This window comes from Corvus moneduloides, chromosome 2, assembly GCF_009650955.1.
Source record: "Corvus moneduloides isolate bCorMon1 chromosome 2, bCorMon1.pri, whole genome shotgun sequence".
Taxonomy (NCBI): Eukaryota; Metazoa; Chordata; class Aves; order Passeriformes; family Corvidae; genus Corvus; species Corvus moneduloides.
This window is the reverse complement of record NC_045477.1, coordinates 82,316,085-82,335,591: the sequence shown is the minus strand read 5'-3', so window position 1 is coordinate 82,335,591 and position 19,507 is coordinate 82,316,085. Positions and strand designations below refer to the sequence as shown.

The following is a 19,507-nucleotide window of genomic DNA, read 5'->3' as shown; positions in this document are numbered from 1 at the left end:
TTATATGGAAAAGTGAAAAGTAGCTGATACTAAGACTTTAGGATCCTCAGACACCCTTCATTTAGTATTTTGGAATTAACTTGAGGTTTATAGTCATGGAAGCAATGTGTTAAATATAAACTAGAAAATTCAATCTGAAAGTAAATGACTACAGGGCACACAGACGGCATTTGATACCGAAGGGAAAGGTAGCTGTAAAATACAAGGTAGTTGAGAAAAATAATAATAGCGAGGCTCGTTCTGCCAACAAGCATGGAATTGCCCATATTTTTGTATTTTGTGTTTTTTCTAATTTCAGATTCATTTTCTGAATAGGATTGAACGGCCATTTTTTACTGTAATTCTCTATTTCAACCAACAGAGCTTTTGCAGAGAGCCACTCCAGGTCCCTGAAAAAGCTGGCTAGCACAGAGAGAAGTGAAAAGGCAGCAAGACTGCTGCTACTTAAATTAACTGAAACAATATTTTGGCTGTACAGGCTTCTGAATTCCCTCAGTAAAGCTTAAAAAGAGCCATCTGGTCAGAACATTACCTCTCTAGTTAGATCCTGCTTTGGAAATTGAAATGAGGCTCATGAGAGCTCGTTAATGCTTTTTAAAGAGGGATTTTGGAGGTGGGTAGTTGTCTTGGTGGGTTGGTTGGTACAGAGCAGGTTTTGGCACGATGGTGGGCAGGTGTCTGCAGTGCTGGGTGTCTTCCCACTCCATGTCCATAGCAAAGCATCGGCTGCACTGGGAATGTGCCGACACAGCATGGCCCTTCCAAAAGCAACTCACCCTGCATTTACCTCCTTGAGCCAACAAGGGTAGAGGAGTCGTGCCTTGCTGAGGGGGAGCCCAGAGAGGTGCCATCCTCTGCAGAGCCTGTGTCCCCCGGGACAGGAGCAGCTGCCTCCTGCAGGGGCTACCTCCAGGTGGCAAGGCTATGGAGGCACACAGATCCATCCTGCTCCCGGCTCATGGTGAAACTTCTCCCCGTGGGAAATATCAGTGTGCCATCCGAGTCCCTCTCCCTCTGCGTTTTGGACAGAGGTCTTTAATGAGTGGAGGAGAACAGATTAAGAGCCACCAAATGCCTGCTGGGGAGTGGAAAGGAGGGAAGCTGGCAAGAAAATATTTTTGTATGAGTTTCTGCCCTGCTTAGAAGCTTTTGCAGCCCTGTGTAGTAAAATCTGTCTCCTTCTCTCCCCACCTGGCATAACTCCCTCAGGACTGATTGCACCAATGTAGGAAGCAGTATAGCACAAGCAATTAGCTAGTACAGCCCCTTCTGCTCTATTGTAAAGGTTCAAAATTTGCCCCCAGATGGACCTTTCTAAGAGAAAAGCCTTCAACCATGACAGAAAACACATTTGTAAAGCATTTTTCAAATACTAAAACTGTCTAGAGAAACTTTGAGTACTAATATGAGCTCTCTCAGTTTTGACATTAAAATTTCACTTGGCCGTTTTTTAAAAAGATAAACAATGTAACAGTGGCCCATGCTTAAATCCCACCAGCACTCTTCATCTTTGCATAGAGATGCACCTGAGCCTAGACTTCTAAAGGCTGGTGCTCCTTAAAGGTGGCAATTTATCACAAATTCCTGAATCCCCCACTCTGCAGTGAAAGGAGTACACATTGCCTGATTAACACAAAGGACAGCAAATGTCCTGTGCTCTCGGAGGGAGGGCTGACAGCACTGCAGCCCAGCACACACAGAGGTACCCTGTGCTGCCACTGTCACTCTGGGATGGGATCCAGCTTGGGTGGCGGCACCTCAAAACTCAGCAGTCTGTCCTGGGCAAGGGGAGCAGGGCGCTGGGCTGCTCCCTCACTCCCAGCTCTACATAAAGCCCCAAGGTAATGTCCTGTAAAGTGCAATATAATCCCTGTGGGTTGATGGGGTTTCATACAGCCCCATGCCTGAGGGATGCTCCTGTGTATCCCTTCCAAGAGGCAGCCCTGGGACATGGTCCTGCTTGCCTAGCAACCACGGGCTGGATTGAGACAGGGTGGATCCCACGTGGCTGGGGAGCCCTCCTGGGGTCCACGGCACAGCCAGGAGAAGGAGGAAGGCCGGGAGAGACCTCCCTGTGAGGCAGTGGGAGCTGGAGCTGGCCCAAGCATGAGGGCGCATCGTCTCTAAGATACAGTGGCTTGGGGTAGCTTTTCCTAAACAAAGAGCATTATAAGGGAGCCACTGCTGGAAATTTCCATTCCTTTGTTGGATTGATGCTGTGTAAATAAATGCATTCCTAAGATTTTTCATAATCCTGGAAAGGTCCGTAAATGAAACTGTACAGTTTGCCAAATCACTGGAGTTCATATATATTATTCTTCAGCTGCTGGGAACATGATACACAATGGCACAGAATATAATGCAAGAAACATATGCTAAAGGTCTTCTTAGAAGCACTCTGTGCATTTGTATGTGGCACGTACAACTATTTCTTTTGATTTGCTCTATGGGATTTAAATATTCAACCCATATTACAACCTGGGTTTGTGATATCCTTACCTTAACTCTAAATAATCCTTACCTGACAAGTGACCTTGGCAGCATCATTTAGTTATTCCCTAGTTTCATATGTGGGTGCTTTGAAAGCATTTGTAAATTAGTATGTGAGATAAATGTGTAATCAACCTTTTACTTTATTCTTCTGTTTTTCTTTATATTTGAATTTTATTTAAAAGTAAGGCAATTTGGGAAGATTCAGTTTCAATAATGATATTATTCCTGATGTATTTACACATAGAATGGCTTAAAAATGCATTTTCAATATCTAACATTTTTGTCATATACAAACACTAACTACATATAGAAGAGATACAGTCCTGTATCCAGTGTACTGGAAAAATAAAACTCAGGAGTTACTTAAATAGTAAAGACTCTTATATCCTCATTGTTAGAAATCAGATATTCTTAAAATAGGATGGTAACTTCTCCCATTAGATTCAGCTAATCTGTATTTATAAGATGACTTCCCTGTTTAACATAGCTTTAGAAATTTCTAACAGAATCTGTTCTTTAGACTACTGGAATGATGTTTATCACCCTTCTTTCTCATTTTTGAGCACACTGACATTTATCTTATATTTAGACTTTCCAACAGCTATGCCTGCTTTCTTTAGGATGAAAATTTTAATTTTGAAAAGCATATCCCCTAGTAATGCAGTTCTACTGGAAAAATATTGAAACAACCTGGAAATAACACTTTTCTTTTTAAGCACTTTTCAGTTTTAGATCTCAAAGTTCTAGACAAAGGAGAGCACTTAATAAATAGTCGAATAAAATACAAAACGTACTTTTTCAGCATTTGTATCTACTTGTCCAAAACGTAATGTTGCCATTTATTTCCTAGACATGCTATTTTTTAGCTGGATTAGAAATGCGAAAAACAGCCCTACAAACAAAACAACCTAGAAACCAAACCACAGCAACCCCTCAGACAGGGCTATCTCCATAAGGCAAGCCCAAATACTTCTGGCTAGCTGGTTAGCTCTCTAATTTCCTTCTCTTTGGACACTGCTACAGCATCTCTAATTCCACAGTGCTCAGTCGAGATCCTAATTTTTCCTGACCTCAGTACTCACATTTGGGTGATGCTATGTCAAAGCATTTCAGTGTCCAGGATGAAGTAGCCTGGTTCAGCCTTCTTTCCAAAGAAGATTATTATGGTAATTGTAGTTCTCAAATCGGAATAGATTATAAAAGCTTATTACTGTATTTTAATATAAAATATTGTTAACTAAGGGCATCAAACTTTAAATCAAATTAATAGCAAACTATGATCCTAGAGCCTGCAGACCAGTAACTTACCTACCACACAAACAGCTGCACAAATCCCTCACATTTATTTTTTCCAGGCTTTCAACTTTGATTAATAACATGGTAAAACCATGCGAGTCTCAACCATATTAACCACCGCTATATTTTTCGTCTTACTGACATGAACACTTTAATATAATAAAAGGGAAAGGAAAACAGAAGAGGTGTTTCATTAGGACACGAGGATTACTGAAACCGCTGTGTGGAGTATTTGCCAGGAGGTGGTGGGGGAAGAGTTATTACTCACATTTTAGCATGTCGTTAGGATGTGGAGCGAGAGGATCCCTCAGTGAGATATGTTTGCTTTGGAAAAAAAATTAAGTAATCAGACCGTCCAAGCTCTTCTCACTGACGCAGTCATAATAGCAAATTAGAAACTCAGTTAATGAGTTTCCAGCATTACATGGAAAACTATTTTTCCACATCTGTTATAAAGTCCAGTAATACAACAGTGCTACAAGATCCAGAAGTTCACATATTAACCTGCCAGTCCTTTTTTATTGATAGAGGGCTACATGCAAAAATATATGAAGCATGCAGCCTGGTTGGTTAAAAAAATAGCCTGCACCACAAACCCTTAGCAAATTTGCTATTGCAGCTGATTACAGAAGCTTATAACATATTTTAAAAGCATTTATGAAGAGAAAAAAAAATCCCCCAAACCCAAGTAAACCCCCCCTGAATGGCTGATATAAACAAAAAACCTCAGCATTATGTCAGTAAAATAGCAGCTTCAAAACAAATTTAAAGATTAACGCTTGCCTAACACAAAATAATTCTATATTAAACATGGTTGGCTTAATGATTGTGTGATACTGGGACTGGAGTTAAATTTAGTCCAGTCTCCTAGTTGACTGTTCATATGGCAGGGATGTTCCTTAGATGAGTTTCTGATACTAAACTCAGCTGAATGAATAGTATTAAACACATCATAAACAATATTTGGCTGAGTAAGTTGTTGTACTTTTTTCTTGCTGCATCTACCTGCCTACACATTTGCACCAGCAGTATGTTTGTAACGATGCCTTTTGTGAGGGAGCCCAGCCTTGTAAATCAGAATAATGGGCAAAACCAGTCACATATTTTCTATTTCTACATTGTTTGCATGAAGAGAGCTACATTTCAAAATTCAGGGGAAGAGAACAAAGAGATCCAGGCATACAGCATTCTAAGAGTGATCCTGAAATCACTGCTCTGGACAGCACCCAAATAGCGTAGTCATGGCTCTACTGGAAACACTGAGGTACCACAAAGGGGATGCAATAGCTCAGCAAGGAGAAGGGCAGAGCAACAGCAAATACCTTGTCACACTTTACCTCTGAGAAGAAAGCATAATTTCTATTTTGACCTTTACAGCATTTTTAAGGCACAACATCCGCAGTATCAGAAATGCAGGGCAACAGGGAAGGCAGCTATCCCATATTTTTTTTACCCACTAGAAAGTGTAAAAAAAAGTGCAGAAAACATTTATGTGGCACCAGAGAAACTGAGACCCTATGCACAGTCTTAGATGAACTTCATGACTGGAGGGATTTGTCTCCTACTTGAATGCTACACAAGCACATGTGAACCATTCCCACTCATCTGCACTCCCCATTCCGACATTGGGACTTTCCTTTTTAACTAGCCTAGGCTTGGCTGAGACTAAGATAAACATGTTTGGCTGCAACTTTTTTTTCTTTCAAAAAGAGGCAAACTGGATTATAGCAAATAACCTTTAAGATAATTAACTGACAATGCCGCAACTAGCATAAAATCTTCCTTCAGGCGACCCCTAATTTAAGTATTACTGGCACAAAGTGGAGACAGATTGTGCATCACCACCGCAATATTTACATAGCAGAAACCCACAGAGCAGGAAACGTGAGACTCAATGATGCACTAAATTAGGAACAATCATATTCTAGTGTTAATTTGCTTTCTCCTCTATCCAAAATTCAGGTCCAGCAATTGGTACAAATGCACATAAAACATTCCCATTTTTAGTGATTAAGAACTACAATCTGCAAGCAGTTTCACTCAAAAGTACATTCACTCATTACTGGGCATATTAGAGGGATCAAACCCCCAAAAGTGAAACAGGTCTACCATCACAGATATTTTTTTAGAAACCGAAGGCTTCCTAATCCATTTATTTCTTTCCATAAAAGATGTCTGTGGAAGCAGTCTGAGTCCTCTGCCAGACTACCTGACTTTTGGTTGCAAATATTTTCCTCTGACAGAAACACTGCGATTCTGCAGCATAATGGAGCAGCAGTTTTAATTCTCCGATGCTGTATACTTGCAGGTACTCAAAAGGCTGTGTAATCAAAGAATTAAAGTTAAAATGGGGAGGAAGGAAAAGATAGCCATTCTATTTCTAAATATATTGGGAAGTGATACATTTATAATATACACTATGCAGAGACAGATTTCCCAAGAAATACTCTTAGTTACAGCACACGTCGTAAGATAAAAGCAAAGAGCCATCACCGACCTTTCTCAATCTTAAATGTTATTCAAATTTGGTTCCACTATGGCATATTAACAAAATATTTACCTTGCCTAATCGCTGATGTTCTTCAAAAGCAGAAATCAGTTCTTGTGCCCACTTTATTTTTTCAGGGCTCGGAGAGAACTGTTCCTGGACAACAGCAATTTGGTTGGGGTGAATCACCTGCTTACCTACAAAGAAGATTAATAACACCAGAATCATGCATCAACAAACAGATGTTCAAGCAAAATGTTCCAACCACTTGAGGCTCTCATATGCCTTGCAGACTTTCTTGCTCTCTAACTAATTATTTTACTTGGTTTCTTTTATTTTTAAAACTGGAAAACAGGCAGATAGTTTTTTGACAGATTATTTTGAGAGTAAAAATACCTTGTGCTATGCTTGCATTCAGTATAGTTGGAAAGAACCCATGATTCTTTCTCCTCCCTCCCCATTTCAATCCTTACATCTTCTCTCAGTCATTTCAGGTGCAATTGTTTGTCTCGGGCAATTACAATTGTCAATAACAATTAAGTATAAGGCATCTCTGAATTTGACTATATAAATAACAGCTCCAGCCAGTCTTAAATAAGTTGTATTAAAATGTGTTCAGAAAATGAAATCTGAAGAAGATGGTAAGAGATCTGTAGGACTGAAAAGTTACCAGTAGCCTAAGGATCATGCCCTAAATTCTCGGTATTGTCTTAGCACCGTATAATCCTTGATGTTGTTTAAACTGTTGTTGCTGCAATTATTGGTAGTTGCAGGTAGGCTGTAATATTTATTTAGTCACTGGTATATCAAACAACCACCAGCAGTGCCCTGAGGTTTTATGAAGCATATTTTTAATCCTTTCTTGTATAAACATAAGAAAATAAAAATATATGTTGTCTTTTTTTTCACTAGAGATTTAAAAAGGTGAATCGACAGCCACACAATCAGTTTTAATCTGTGATTGAATTTAGCTACCTTAAAACAAATACATGTCTAATTTGTTTGACAGTTTTAAAAGTGCAGTGTTTGACACTATTAGTTCATTTCTATGGGAATTTCACAGACCGGTGTGAATTTGTGATTTGCTTTTAAGGTGTATTGATAAAGAGAGGCTACTGTAACTCCCAGCTTCCTGCAGAATAAATGACTCTCCTCGGTGCCAGATAACAAGACTAGTTAGAGGGATGAGCCTGATCCTGCAATCCTGCCAGCAAGTGAGCAGTCCCCTGCAGACCGAGGGTCCCACAGCCCTGCCGCCCTGCCGCCACCGCAGCCGCTTGCGCAAGCGAGATTTTTGCACGCCAGGAAAAGTTGGAAGTGTCAGGACCTAAGGAGGTTTCCTGCACAACGGGGTCTGTTCCCGTGTTTTTACTGACACTGAGCCAGCTATACTTTAGGAATCAGCTCATCACTAGATCTGAGAAGTCTCACACATGAGCGCAGGGATACACCTATTTTCAATGAAAACACCCCTGCAAAAATCCCTGGGATTACTTTCATCAGACTGCAGTGGGTCTGAGTGATAACCTGGAGTACGAAGAAAATCTCCTTGATTAAATGAGCAAAGAAGTAGTAGTCCTTTAGCGTTGCTACGTTCCTTTGATAAAAAGCCATAAGTAGCTCAATTTTATTTCTTGTTAAACAGCGTTTAGTTTATGATATTACAGGCATGCAAATATTCAGTTTGAAATTTCAATATCATAACTATTTTTAAAATACCTTAAAAATAGGTAAAAGCTTAAACCCCATTAAGAACTATAATTTTTGAAAGAAATTACACAAAGACTTTTTTTAAACTAATGTGTTTTACCTTAGGTCTACTCAGAGGTTTGTTAGTCAGTTTAATAAAATGTCATCATTAATAAGTTGATGATGTTCCTTATTTGTAATACAACAAATTCTCCTAGCTAAACCATTAATTCCAAAATTGAAGTGTGTACAAGCATTTCTTGAAAAATCCTAAGGAGCTTAACTTTCTGAAAAAAATGTTGAGCATATTTTAAATTATATTTAAAGTCAATCTCTAATTACAGCAAAATTAAAAATACATCTATATGATTTTTTAAAGTGTAAAACATTTCTGTAAAAAGATTTGCTTTTGATAAAGATACCTATAGTAGTAAACTATGCTTTTTCATAATTTAAACACTACTGAACAATTTATGGAGAATATAATCCAACTTTTGATTTATGGAACTCAGTTGATTTTTGTCACAGTCTACCTATCCAAATAACTGACATAATGCCATGCAGGAACCAAGTAAATATTTTAAACAGAATTGTTTTTATTGACAAGTTACTGAGAGAGTGCAAAATTGGAAGGCATTAAAATTTATGACCACGAAATCTTTTTTACAGTACCACTTGATATATTGTGCTTTAAATCAATACTTGTCAAGTCTTTTAGGTAACTGTATGATGGTGTCATTTCAGTCTTCTACAAAAGACTGAAAAAGAGAGGACACCTAGACTGTTTCGTATTTATATCTGGTTTCACAGCATGTAGCACAGGACTTTATAATGACTAAGTCAGCTGTTAAAGCTTATGGCAAGGTTTACCTAATTTTTTACATAAACATTCCTAAAACCTATGCCCATTTATATAGGCAACACACTGATTTAAAGTCCACAGGTAGCAGTAGTGTTAAACATCTTGCTGGCTGTCTGTGGATATATATATATGTGTGTATATATAGATATATATTTTTTAAAATATTTATAAATAGTCATATGAAAAGACTATTAATTTGGCTGAATTACATTTGAAAACATTTGATTTCACTTTTATACACTCACTGAAGGAAAACCAGGCTGATTTTAAGGTAACTGGAAAAGAGAACTTGGCTACAATAAGCATTGAGGTTCGCAATAATATTTAAATACCTGGTAAATGCTTCATCATATTATTTTTCTCGTTTAATCTTGAGTGAAGCTGTTTGATTGCATTAAGGACAATTTTACTGGCCTAATATGGGAACATCTAAGGACATATAACTTCGCTGAATATTTTGGATTTGTGTTGCTTTTGAGGGTGGTGAGTACAGCCCTGTGCATGCAAATAAGTGAGTTTTCTCCAGCTATGAGAGCAATTTGCAAGACTCAGCTCATTTTAGTTCTGTTGATTTCAATGATTTTGATTCTTTATAAAAAAATTAGCAGGGAGGCATCATATATTTAAAAACTAGAAGAATTGCACATTTTGAACTTGTTAAGGTGACATTTCAGTACTTTTGCATTATCAGAGGACTGTCAATGGCAAAAACAATGTGCATACTTCTGCTTTATGCAAGGTCATGGATTAAGCTAATGCCCATTTGTAATTTTCTGTGATGAATGTGAAATTGGAAATGTTAAAATGTTTCATTTATATAGATTTGGAAAAAACACTTTTATAGGTTAGGAAAAATATGATTTTGCTTTCAGTGTTGAAATTACATTTTATTTCAAGCAAAACAAACCAGAAAGATTATAAAAATATTAGATAAACTGAGAGCAAGAAAACCAAAAAACAAGAGAAATATTTTAGATGGACTTAAAATATTTTTTCTTTTTTGCAGAAGAAAAGGAAAAATGTTGTTTTGTTTTAGCTTAAACAGATTTAAAATTTTTTTCCCCACACCAAATTAGAAGAGTCAGTATTGCCCCGTCTCTAATTACGGTTGGACTGATTGCCAGGTTGTTTGCTGAATTTTGGAAATGTGTTGATGATAGCTGCAGAAAGGCAGGAGGCAAAAAGCAGGTGCTGTGAGTGTACCTTAATAAAATCTGTACCTTTCACGGACCTTTACTCCTTGTATGAAAAGGCAAGTATGACACATGCACGGCCAAGTTAGAAAGTCATTCTACACTCTAAATTGCTATGTGACCTTTTTGTCTTCTGTCTGGACCCTGTCTTAAGGTCAGACAACTTCCACCATAAGGTCAGTGGAGTCCAAATCACCACCAGCGTTGGTTATGCAGAGCATTGCTAAATTTCCTAAATTGGCAGCCTCAGTTAAGCATTTAAATGCATATTAAGCATTCAAAAAGAGTGCTCTCAAAGGTGCTAGGCATCTGCAACTCCGTCTTCTGTCAACAGGAGGTTCAGATGTTTATGTTTTTTCAAAAATCAAGCCTTTCCTTAAGCTAGGAAATATTGGTTGAGACTAGGTAGCCGTCAGCAGGTGCTACCATTCAGCAGCTCTATTATTTTCCCAACTTCAAAGGCAGACGAGTGAAGGGTGGAAGTCCACATGGCCATGGATAATGTAGCTGTGAGGAGCTAACCATTTCACCTCCAAAACAAGATTTGGGTTTGCAAATGTCAAAGCTCAACAGACAATAAAGCAGAGTTTGTGCCAAAAAGCATTGATTGCTATTCTTTCACTGGCATGCCAAGATCACTTAAAATTGCACTTATTTTTTTGTTTGGTGCTTTAAGATATCATGTACAGCTAACTGTAAAACCAGAGTTTGTGAGGTGGCATTGCCAGGACCCATGTTTTTGGTAACAGAAACCTAAGGGATGTACTATTCTCATATGTACATATATCCTGGATGGTGGGCAGAGAAAAATAATGTAATATTCGTCCTGTATGTTAGAATTCTCTAATGCATGTGTCAAATGGCTGATTTCTATTGCAAACCCCCAATCTCTGGTGTCTGCACTGTCCCAACGGGGTGTCCGAGTGACCTGGCACACCAATCACAGGGTAACAGGCTGCATTACAGGACTGTGGGGCAAGGAGCCCGCTGCTCTTGCTGTCTGCCAATACCCATAGGTGTCACCAGCACTTACTGGGGGGAAAGCCAGGAGATGAAAAACAAACCAAAGAAAACAATAAGAAAATAACTTTCCCCTAGCAATTAGCATATGAGATTTACTTCTCAACTTTTTAGCCTAAAAAGTATTTTTTAACTTCTGCCGTTGTTCAAAGAAAGAGAAGGGGCTCCAGTTGTGGAGGGGCCATTGCAGAGTACAGTATTGCCCTTCCCATGCTCTGTGATGGGAGGAATCACTGCACAGCCTCTGCCCCAACTTCTCTTCAAAACCAGCCACACGCTTCATGGCATGTGGTTTTAAAAAGCAGCCTCTGACTGGCAAAATTTCCAGCCACAATTTTTAAGACACTAATAAACATAGAAGAGCTTGATATCAATGAGTTTTTCAATAAATGACCTGAAATGAAAATCAAGTTATTTGTCTAAGTGACAGTAAATGTAGCAACATATTTAAAATGAGCAAGATCTGTGTTCCTTTGAGACATCGGCAGAAAGTCGTACCAGTGAATCCCATTGAGGCACCTTCTCTTGATTGCCTGCGGAGCCCATCTTCATCATGGAAATCAATGTAAACAAGGTCTATTGCTTGAAGGCCAAATGCCTTTGCTGTGACTATTATTTTTTGTCTGGCATATAGAATATCGTGAGTTTCCTTACTGCTTGTTGCACCTAAGAAAATAATGAGAACAAAGAAAAGCTGACAAGAGTGTTTTAAACCTTCCTGTTTTAAATATTTCTTATGTTAAAAAAAAGGGAAAGTTTGAGATTCTAGTTAACTGATTTAGAAAACAGAAGAGGGGTGTAAGGCTATACTATAGAGTCAAAAGGATACTTTTCTGAGGAAAAAAGAAAGCTGCTTTAGCAAAAATAAAAAATACTGTCCCTTTAAACACTAGCTTATAAATTCAGATTTTGATTTAGTTTAAATCAGAAGTTGTAAGCCTGAAGTCAGTGGAAGCTTTGTCTGTTAAGGAGTGCTGACTTGACTAAAATGAAAGTAATTATTTGATTTTACTATTTACTGCATGTACAGTGAGAAGCATTACAGCAGGAGAAGCTTTATGCAAACTGATATACTGGGTCCAACTAAATGGTTAAAAAATTCACACTGAGAATAGAATTGCACTTTCCTTGGTTCTGATTCTTGTCACAACTGATGTCCTAAGCTGAATATTTAAGCTTTAGTATTTGAATGAAAAATTGATGGTAGATGACTTCTGAGAAGAAGCAAAAGTATTCATGAGACTTCATGTGCTCACAGGGCACCAGCTAAGCAACGTACTCATGTGAAGGCTAGTGGGAAAAAAAATAATAACAATAATAACCATAAGGTAACTATTTAGATACAGATTTTCAGTCTGTAAGGAATATTTTAGTAAAGCAATGCTGATTTTTACATTAACATACTTATTTTTAATGTAGAAGTTTTTGATAGAACTGTGCTTTTATCTTTTATCTTTAAACTGAATCAGAAGCTAAGTGCCCTCTTACAAAAGAAATGGTGAAGCACTTTTTATTTTTTGGGAAGACTAATAGTGCTTTAATGTGAATATGTGGCTGTATTGACATGCGACATATTTAAAATAAATTTATGAAAGCAAAATGTAGCAGGAGAGTATTTGTGCTTGATGTCAAAAGCCTGAATGACAGTTGTATGTAAAGAAGTGGTGAAGCAGACACCAGAATTTTAGGACTTTCAAATATAGTTCTAAAAAGCATGTGAATGTTGTTTATGGATACAGTATTTTAAAATTATTTCAGTGACTCAGCAGGGAGGTTTTTTTGGTTTTTTTTGTTTGTTTTTTTGTTTTTTTTGTTGTTGTTTTTTCATTAACTTTTGGTGCTGACTGGCAAGAAGCACAAGAACGTCTCAGTGCCCTGTAACACAAGGACCATGTTTCAATTTGCCAGTGATACATTCTGCATTGAAAAGAAATTAAGGAGAAAAATGAAAACATAAAATGAGACTCAGGTGTCATTAATTATTTCTGTTAGAAATTTCATGGTCTTCTCCAATGCAAATGCCATACATAAACATTTATAGTAAAGAGAAAAGTAACAACCTATGCTGGCACGGAAATCCTCTCCTCCAAAGACAACTGCATCCAAATGAAAGCCAGCCTGGGATCCTGCTCTCAGTGCTTCTTCACAGACAGCCTTCAAATGAGAACAGAGTATTAATGTCTACAGAAATGCAGGATGTGGAGAGACTACAGAGGATATTAAAGCAACTCAGCATTACCAAAATCTTTCCAAGAAAATTGCTCTTATTAAGCAAAGCCACTGTAGATGCTCCACAATGCACAGTGCTTTAAAATGACTCAGCAAAAGAGAAAAAGTATTTTTCTTTCCCTAAGCACCCATATCCCCAGATTTCAAATACAGGACATCAATAACAGGTTCCCCACGTTCTGGTTTACATTATGCCCTGGGTGTTACTGTGACCACTTCTTCAGATATTTGTGTAGCAACATGAAACAAAATGTGGCAAATACTGTGTAAAAACCAACAAAAAGTATTAAATTTGACTAGTTTGACATGCAATACATTGCACAAGAAACAGATATAAAGATCAGAATCTCTTTTATGAAATAAATAATATGAATAGTTTACAATTATTTTAAGTTCCTTACAGGATAGAAGGATTGCCAATTTGAAGTCTTCTGCTACATGTAACTAAAAATAAGCTAAGGAGGTTAAAAATGCAACAAGTGCTCCAGAAAAGCATTAAAATAAAAGTTTAAAAATTTGCTGCTATAGCTATTTCATGAGGAGACTAATATTGCTATTTTATATTGATGTTTGGATAATATTAGTATCTTTTAAGGCTAAGGCGCATGGAGAGAGACATGTAATTACCAGCTCTACTAATGGGTGTTCTTCTGTGGCAGCTGGTGGGGCACAGGATTATTCTTTAACAGAGTGTGCTTTAAAAGGCAACTCTCCTGCCAGCATCAGCAACTGCAACATTAAACCTCCACTATAAAATACTGTAGGTGAAGAAAAACCTTCATGGTTTAAAATATGATCTGTGTTTGCACACCGGACAGGAGCGTGTCTGTTTGGTTACTGCTTTACTATGCTCCCAGATAGGTTAGCGTGTGCTGTAAGATAAATGGCTGTATCAAACGATCAGGCTGCCTGTGAGGTACTTCTGGAGGTACTTCTGATCTGTGTGTCCTCAGCTGGTCTGAAACTTTTCCCTTAGAGCTTGGGAGGGGAACACAGAGTTCCTTGTGCATGCACGAGTTCTTCCGTTTCATTACCACACTGCCTTGCCTTTCTGAGAAACCTGGACTCGATAGTAAGGGTTGGGGAGTGATTTATATTAAAATGAAATTTATAAATCAGATTTGATCTAAAATTAACCTAAAAAATGAGCGTGTTCTTCAGATATTTTCAAAGTTAATTCTACTTCTAATCCTAGCATTAAACACTCCATCATACACACAAAGAAACGATAACATGGAATTTGGTTGTAATGTTTTAGTAGAAACTGTTATAAAGATTTTCAAGTTTAGCAATAGTGAAAGGATGATTAACTCATTTCAAATTACGTGTATACAAAAGTTGAGTCTGACAGCTACTAAATAGCCATGTGTACTGCAAAACTGAGTATTCCAAATCTTTGGAGAGGCCCATTTCCACTCCAAGTGTGTTCAAAACAATAACAGGAATGAAGAGAGGTTTTGTTATTTGGTGTGGACTGTCTGGAACTGTTCTGTCACTGGAATATTTTGAATTTATGAAGGCCTTTACAATACAAACATCAGAGTTCAACATGCAAATGTTTTTGGGGATTGAACAATATGTTTTGTATTTTTTAACCTCTTTTCCTTGGTGAAATTAGGGAGAGACTGAGGAGTATTCTGCTTATCCTAGTTTGCTGAGATGGCTAAATATGAACACTTCAAGACTTTCTTACCTTAAAATTCAGCAAGCCCATTGCAGTTTCCACAAAGGGGATAAAATTCATTGGTTCTACAAGTGTTCGGCCTTTTAGGTGATGTAAGAATTTGTCTGAAAACTAAAACTAGACAGAATGAGCTATCAGAGGGAAGAGAAGAGAACAGCCTACATGTATATACAACATGGCAAATATTCACCTGACTGTAACAAACACCCCCCCCTACCCCAAAGCCTGATAACTAAAAAAATTGAAACAGCTTTTAACAAGGCCTGTGATTTGAAACTGCAGCATTCCCATACATTTATAAATTTGGAGGCTGGTTTGCAAGGAAAAAAAAAAATCCAAGCTTAGCACCTCTCACCCTGGCTTAGTGAAATGCAAATCCGTGGGCTCTGGAAAACAATGAAGTGCTGCTGTACCTGAGGTCCGGTTTTGTTTCAGGTCCAGCACCGCCATCACTGGAAGTGCTCCCCAGCCTTCTAAGTGGCATCCGTATTATTCATTACGGCACCGTTACCCTTTTGTTCAATAGGCTTTTCTTCATAATTTTTTAGCTTACCTAGGAAGGCCTTAAAAAGGAAGTTTAATTCTTTGAAGACCAAAGCTTGCCAATTTTTTCCATGAGACCAGTTCACAGCTAGCTCTGAGCTGCCAGTGGGGTAGCCCAAATTCCAAAATCTATCATCTGGAAACATACAAAAGCTCTTGCACAGATTTTTCCCCTTTCAAAAGGGAAAAAAAAAAAAAAGGGGGGGGAAAAAACCTTCAGCCCTATATTGTAAATGTTTTATGTCTGTCCAGATCGAGTAATTTGTGTCAAGATAAACATATTGCAGGTACTGCAAAAATGTTAGTAAATAAAGACAAAAATCACATATGCATATATTTTAAATTTAAGGAATATTCGACTATTAATGGATATCAAAGGAAAGGGAATTTTAATCATCTCTCCATTCAGTCTCAGTTGGGTAAATCATATCTAAGAGATTTGCATAAATATAAACCATCAAAGACTTTTCATCTTCAAAGGGGGTTTCAAGACCCTATAAGCTTTGTACTGTAATCATCGCAGGTCACAACCCTGCAGGAATAAGGCTGCTATGGCAACATAAAAAACTAATGCTTAAGGCTTAGCATAATATTCTGACTAATAGAAAGGAAACTCATTTTAAAAGCTGGCAGCCTATTTACCAGAAGCTGGATTAGAGGTGTTATTTCCCCTTTTAGCTTCCCCCCACCACCCCTCCCCAAAAGAAGGAAAATCTAATCACCCAGATCTTGAAAAAAAAAAAAAGCTTTCCAGCAATTTGCAGTAACTTTACAATTAGGCCAAAATAAATCACAGCTTTCTCTGATGAAGAATTCTGCCCTCCCGTCTCTGCTCTGCATCATCACCATGGCCCTCTTGGTAACTTTTCTTTAGTGAAGAGAATTCCACTCAAAAATGTGCAAGGACAAAAAAAATTTCAATTCACTCTGTACAGTACAGCAGGTTACTACAGTGACAGAAAACAGTAAAGTTCACCCAGGCAAATGCAGAAAATGAGGTAATACAATGGTATCAGTATATATTCTTAAGACCCCTATCTGGTTTTTATTTTTTTAAGAGGAAAAAAAAAGTTAAAAGTGCTACTGTGTGTATATTTTAGCTGCAAGTTAAAGAGCAAAGTTCTCATTTTATTTTAAAATATTTTAAAAGTCACACTCCTGGGATTCTTCCTATCTTTTGTTTTGAAGGTATGGAAAAAAAAAGCACATTTAATTAAATATTGCCTCCCTTCCTCTCCCTTGTAAAAGATTTGCAATAAGCACCAATACAAAAGGTAACGAGTGGAGAAGTTTCAATTAATTTTTTTTTTTTTTCAAAAGGAGACGATTAAATGTTTCCGGCCCGGTAAAGTGTTCATTTCAGGGAGAAAGGGAAAAAAAAAAAAAGAAGGCGGAGGAAAAAAAAACCCACAAAGCTTGGGGAGGGGATGAAGTAGCAAGGCCTCAGCAATTCTTTCAATTCCAGTGCACACCCAATAGTGTGTCGGGAAGAATGCACACTGGTCGGGATTTGTGGGAGAATTGTCCCGCCACAAAGGAGGGAGAGTTACGCTTGTTATAGTCCAATAAGCCATGCCAGTCAAACAAGTACCCACACTAGGGACAAAAGGAAAGCAAGAGATTCTCACACAAAAGAAAACAAGTAAGCCCATCTTTTAGTTGTGCATCAGCCTCCAGGTTTTCTGCTGCACATAAATAAAAATGAAGGGGGGGAGTGGGTGTGCGTAGGGGGAGAGAAACAGCTTCTGGGAGGCTGAGAAATCACGCTGGAGTGAATTTTTGGAGGATTGGGAAAAGAAGGCAGCGGTGTTAGGCAGAGTATGTTCTTTGTGTGCAAAGGTTGGGCAAAGGGAGAGGGAAGCAAAAGAAGCTTCTGGGGCTGGCTTGTTTTCCATGATGGAAATAAAAGTTAGCAAGAGGGAAAGTGGAAGAGGATGAGAGGACAAAGAGCCCTGGCATCCCATCTCCCTGCAAAACCTACTTGGTGGCAGCAAGGGCTCTGCCATTTTGGTATCATGAATATTCATCACTGACAAGTTATGTCTAACACTTACATGGCTGTAAACCCTGAGAGGTGTACTCTGGTTAATTTAATTACCCGTTGGTGGATGGGGATGGTGAACCTTCCGTGGCGAGTGGTGGAGGCCGAAGGGGCAGCGCCACGGAATGGATGGGGCCTGTCACATACCCAGCATATGGGGCTGTGCTCCATTGTGCGCTCAGGCCGATCTCAATGGTTTGATCAAGGTTAGATGCTGAGATTAAAATAGATCCTAATACGTCTGCCTGCCTTTCATCACAGCTTGCATGTGTGCTAGTTGCTCAGCTAGCGGTTTGCAAAATTATAAAGTGAATAATTAAGCATTATTCCTTTACTGGCAAGTTACAGTGATGCCTTTTCCTGGTCTTAAAATCAAGAGTCAAACACGGTTAGAAGGGAAAAAGGGATTTTACACTGGTATTTATTTTAAGGATCCTTAGGTGCACACGTCCAGGTGGAATGCACCTCCATGCACACCACAAGGCACACCCCCAAAAGATCTGGTATATCATTATAGGTCTTACTAATTAGCATATCTATCAAAAATTCCTCAATGAGAGGCTCAAGTGAGCCCCCCTCCCCAAGGAACCTTCCCCTGGATGGTTCTATCTTAGTTTACAGAATGTGTTCTGGAGAGGACTTTGGGGTCTGGGGCACATCAACCCTTACTTATGAAGCTTCTAAAATGTTTAGTCTCTTAGCTTGACAAACAAGTCCAAGAATGTAGGCAAAAAGCACTAGGAATACAGAAGTTGTAAAAAGGTATAACAGGGGTATAAAAGAAAAGGCAAAAAATCATCATGGCATCAACAGCAATAATGGTATATCCAAACAGGCATCCCTCTTTTTTGACAATTAAAATCAATTATAGCATAATTAGGCCTATTTCAAAGTTTTCTTAAGTAATTTGACATGCCAACCATTTACATTTCAGGTTTTTATTGGCTGAAAAGTCAGTTGTGAAACACAAACACACCTGTCAGCAATTAAAAAGGAAGAAGTAGAGAACTGTTCAGGAAATAATATCTGTGCTAATTAAAAACACTAGTTAAAAGCTTCCTGTTTGTTCCTCCAGTTGCCCCAAGGAGTGACCTTCCCCCCAGCCCATTTTTTCATATGTTGCTAACATGGTTTCCCATCTCCTGCTCCCAATGCACATAACTAAGGCTCTTGGACAGACAGTAATTTTGCTTGTTAGGGTAGTTAGAGAAGAGTCAGGCACTTACCCTTCTATTTTTGGTAATATATTCTGACAGCAATATTGGTTCTTTGTCAGCTGTGGGAGAAATACACCTGGTTTTCTTTATAAACGTGTTCCATATACGCTTTTCATACAGAACATCACACACACATTTAAGTGGATGCACTTCTCAATTACCTCAGCCAAGCAACAACATCATGTGGTATTCGCAGCCTTCCTCTTAACTCACAGCCGTTCATCTCTGCGCCTTTGTGAACCTGGCCCAACAGCTTCAGTCAAAAACTACTGTGTTGTTCGTACTCACCCATCTTATTTCCTCAACATTTTCAACCTTTGGCAGCATCATGCTTGAAGGAAGGGTCTTGGACTGCAAAAGCACCTCTAGATCTTCTTCTGCAAGGCCGCTGGACACAGAGTTTATCCTGACACACTTTTCCGCGTGGCCAAAGTCAAACTCTTCAAGGGTTTTCACAATGGTCAGTCTTGCTTCTCTCTACAATATATATGAGTTCAGATGCACAAGAAAAGAAAAAGAAAGCATATTTTCTATTGACAGAAAAATGCACTGAGAAGAAAACTTGTTGAAATGACAAGGGGGAAAAAGCTAGACCACCAGCATAGTGGTGTCCTCAAAATGTCTATCACTCTCGGACTTTATTGAAGCAGTCATCACCAGAACCTCACAATTTTACCTTCCTCTTTAATGTTTCTTCGTAACTGGAAAATTCAATGCATGGGGTTTCTACCACTTACAGAAAACAAGACTTT

The 19,507-nt window shown here is 38.4% G+C and overlaps 1 protein-coding gene and 1 long non-coding RNA gene across 2 annotated transcripts in view; one reads left to right on the top strand and one right to left on the bottom strand.

Annotated features, from left to right (window-relative positions):
- CLYBL (citrate lyase beta like) overlaps positions 1 to 19,507 on the bottom strand; it is a 168,521-nt gene that overhangs the window by 10,294 nt on the left and 138,720 nt on the right. The window contains exons 3-7 of the mRNA XM_032100122.1: positions 19,044 to 19,232; positions 14,964 to 15,065; positions 13,102 to 13,195; positions 11,540 to 11,707; positions 6,350 to 6,474 (exon numbers count right to left, since the gene is read on the bottom strand). Of these exons, the coding sequence (XP_031956013.1) occupies positions 6,350 to 6,474; positions 11,540 to 11,707; positions 13,102 to 13,195; positions 14,964 to 15,065; positions 19,044 to 19,232 (678 nt within the window). The remainder of the gene's footprint in view (positions 1 to 6,349; positions 6,475 to 11,539; positions 11,708 to 13,101; positions 13,196 to 14,963; positions 15,066 to 19,043; positions 19,233 to 19,507) is intronic.
- LOC116439962 overlaps positions 1 to 19,507 on the top strand; it is a 79,726-nt gene that overhangs the window by 36,830 nt on the left and 23,389 nt on the right. The gene's annotated exons all lie outside the window — the stretch shown is intronic.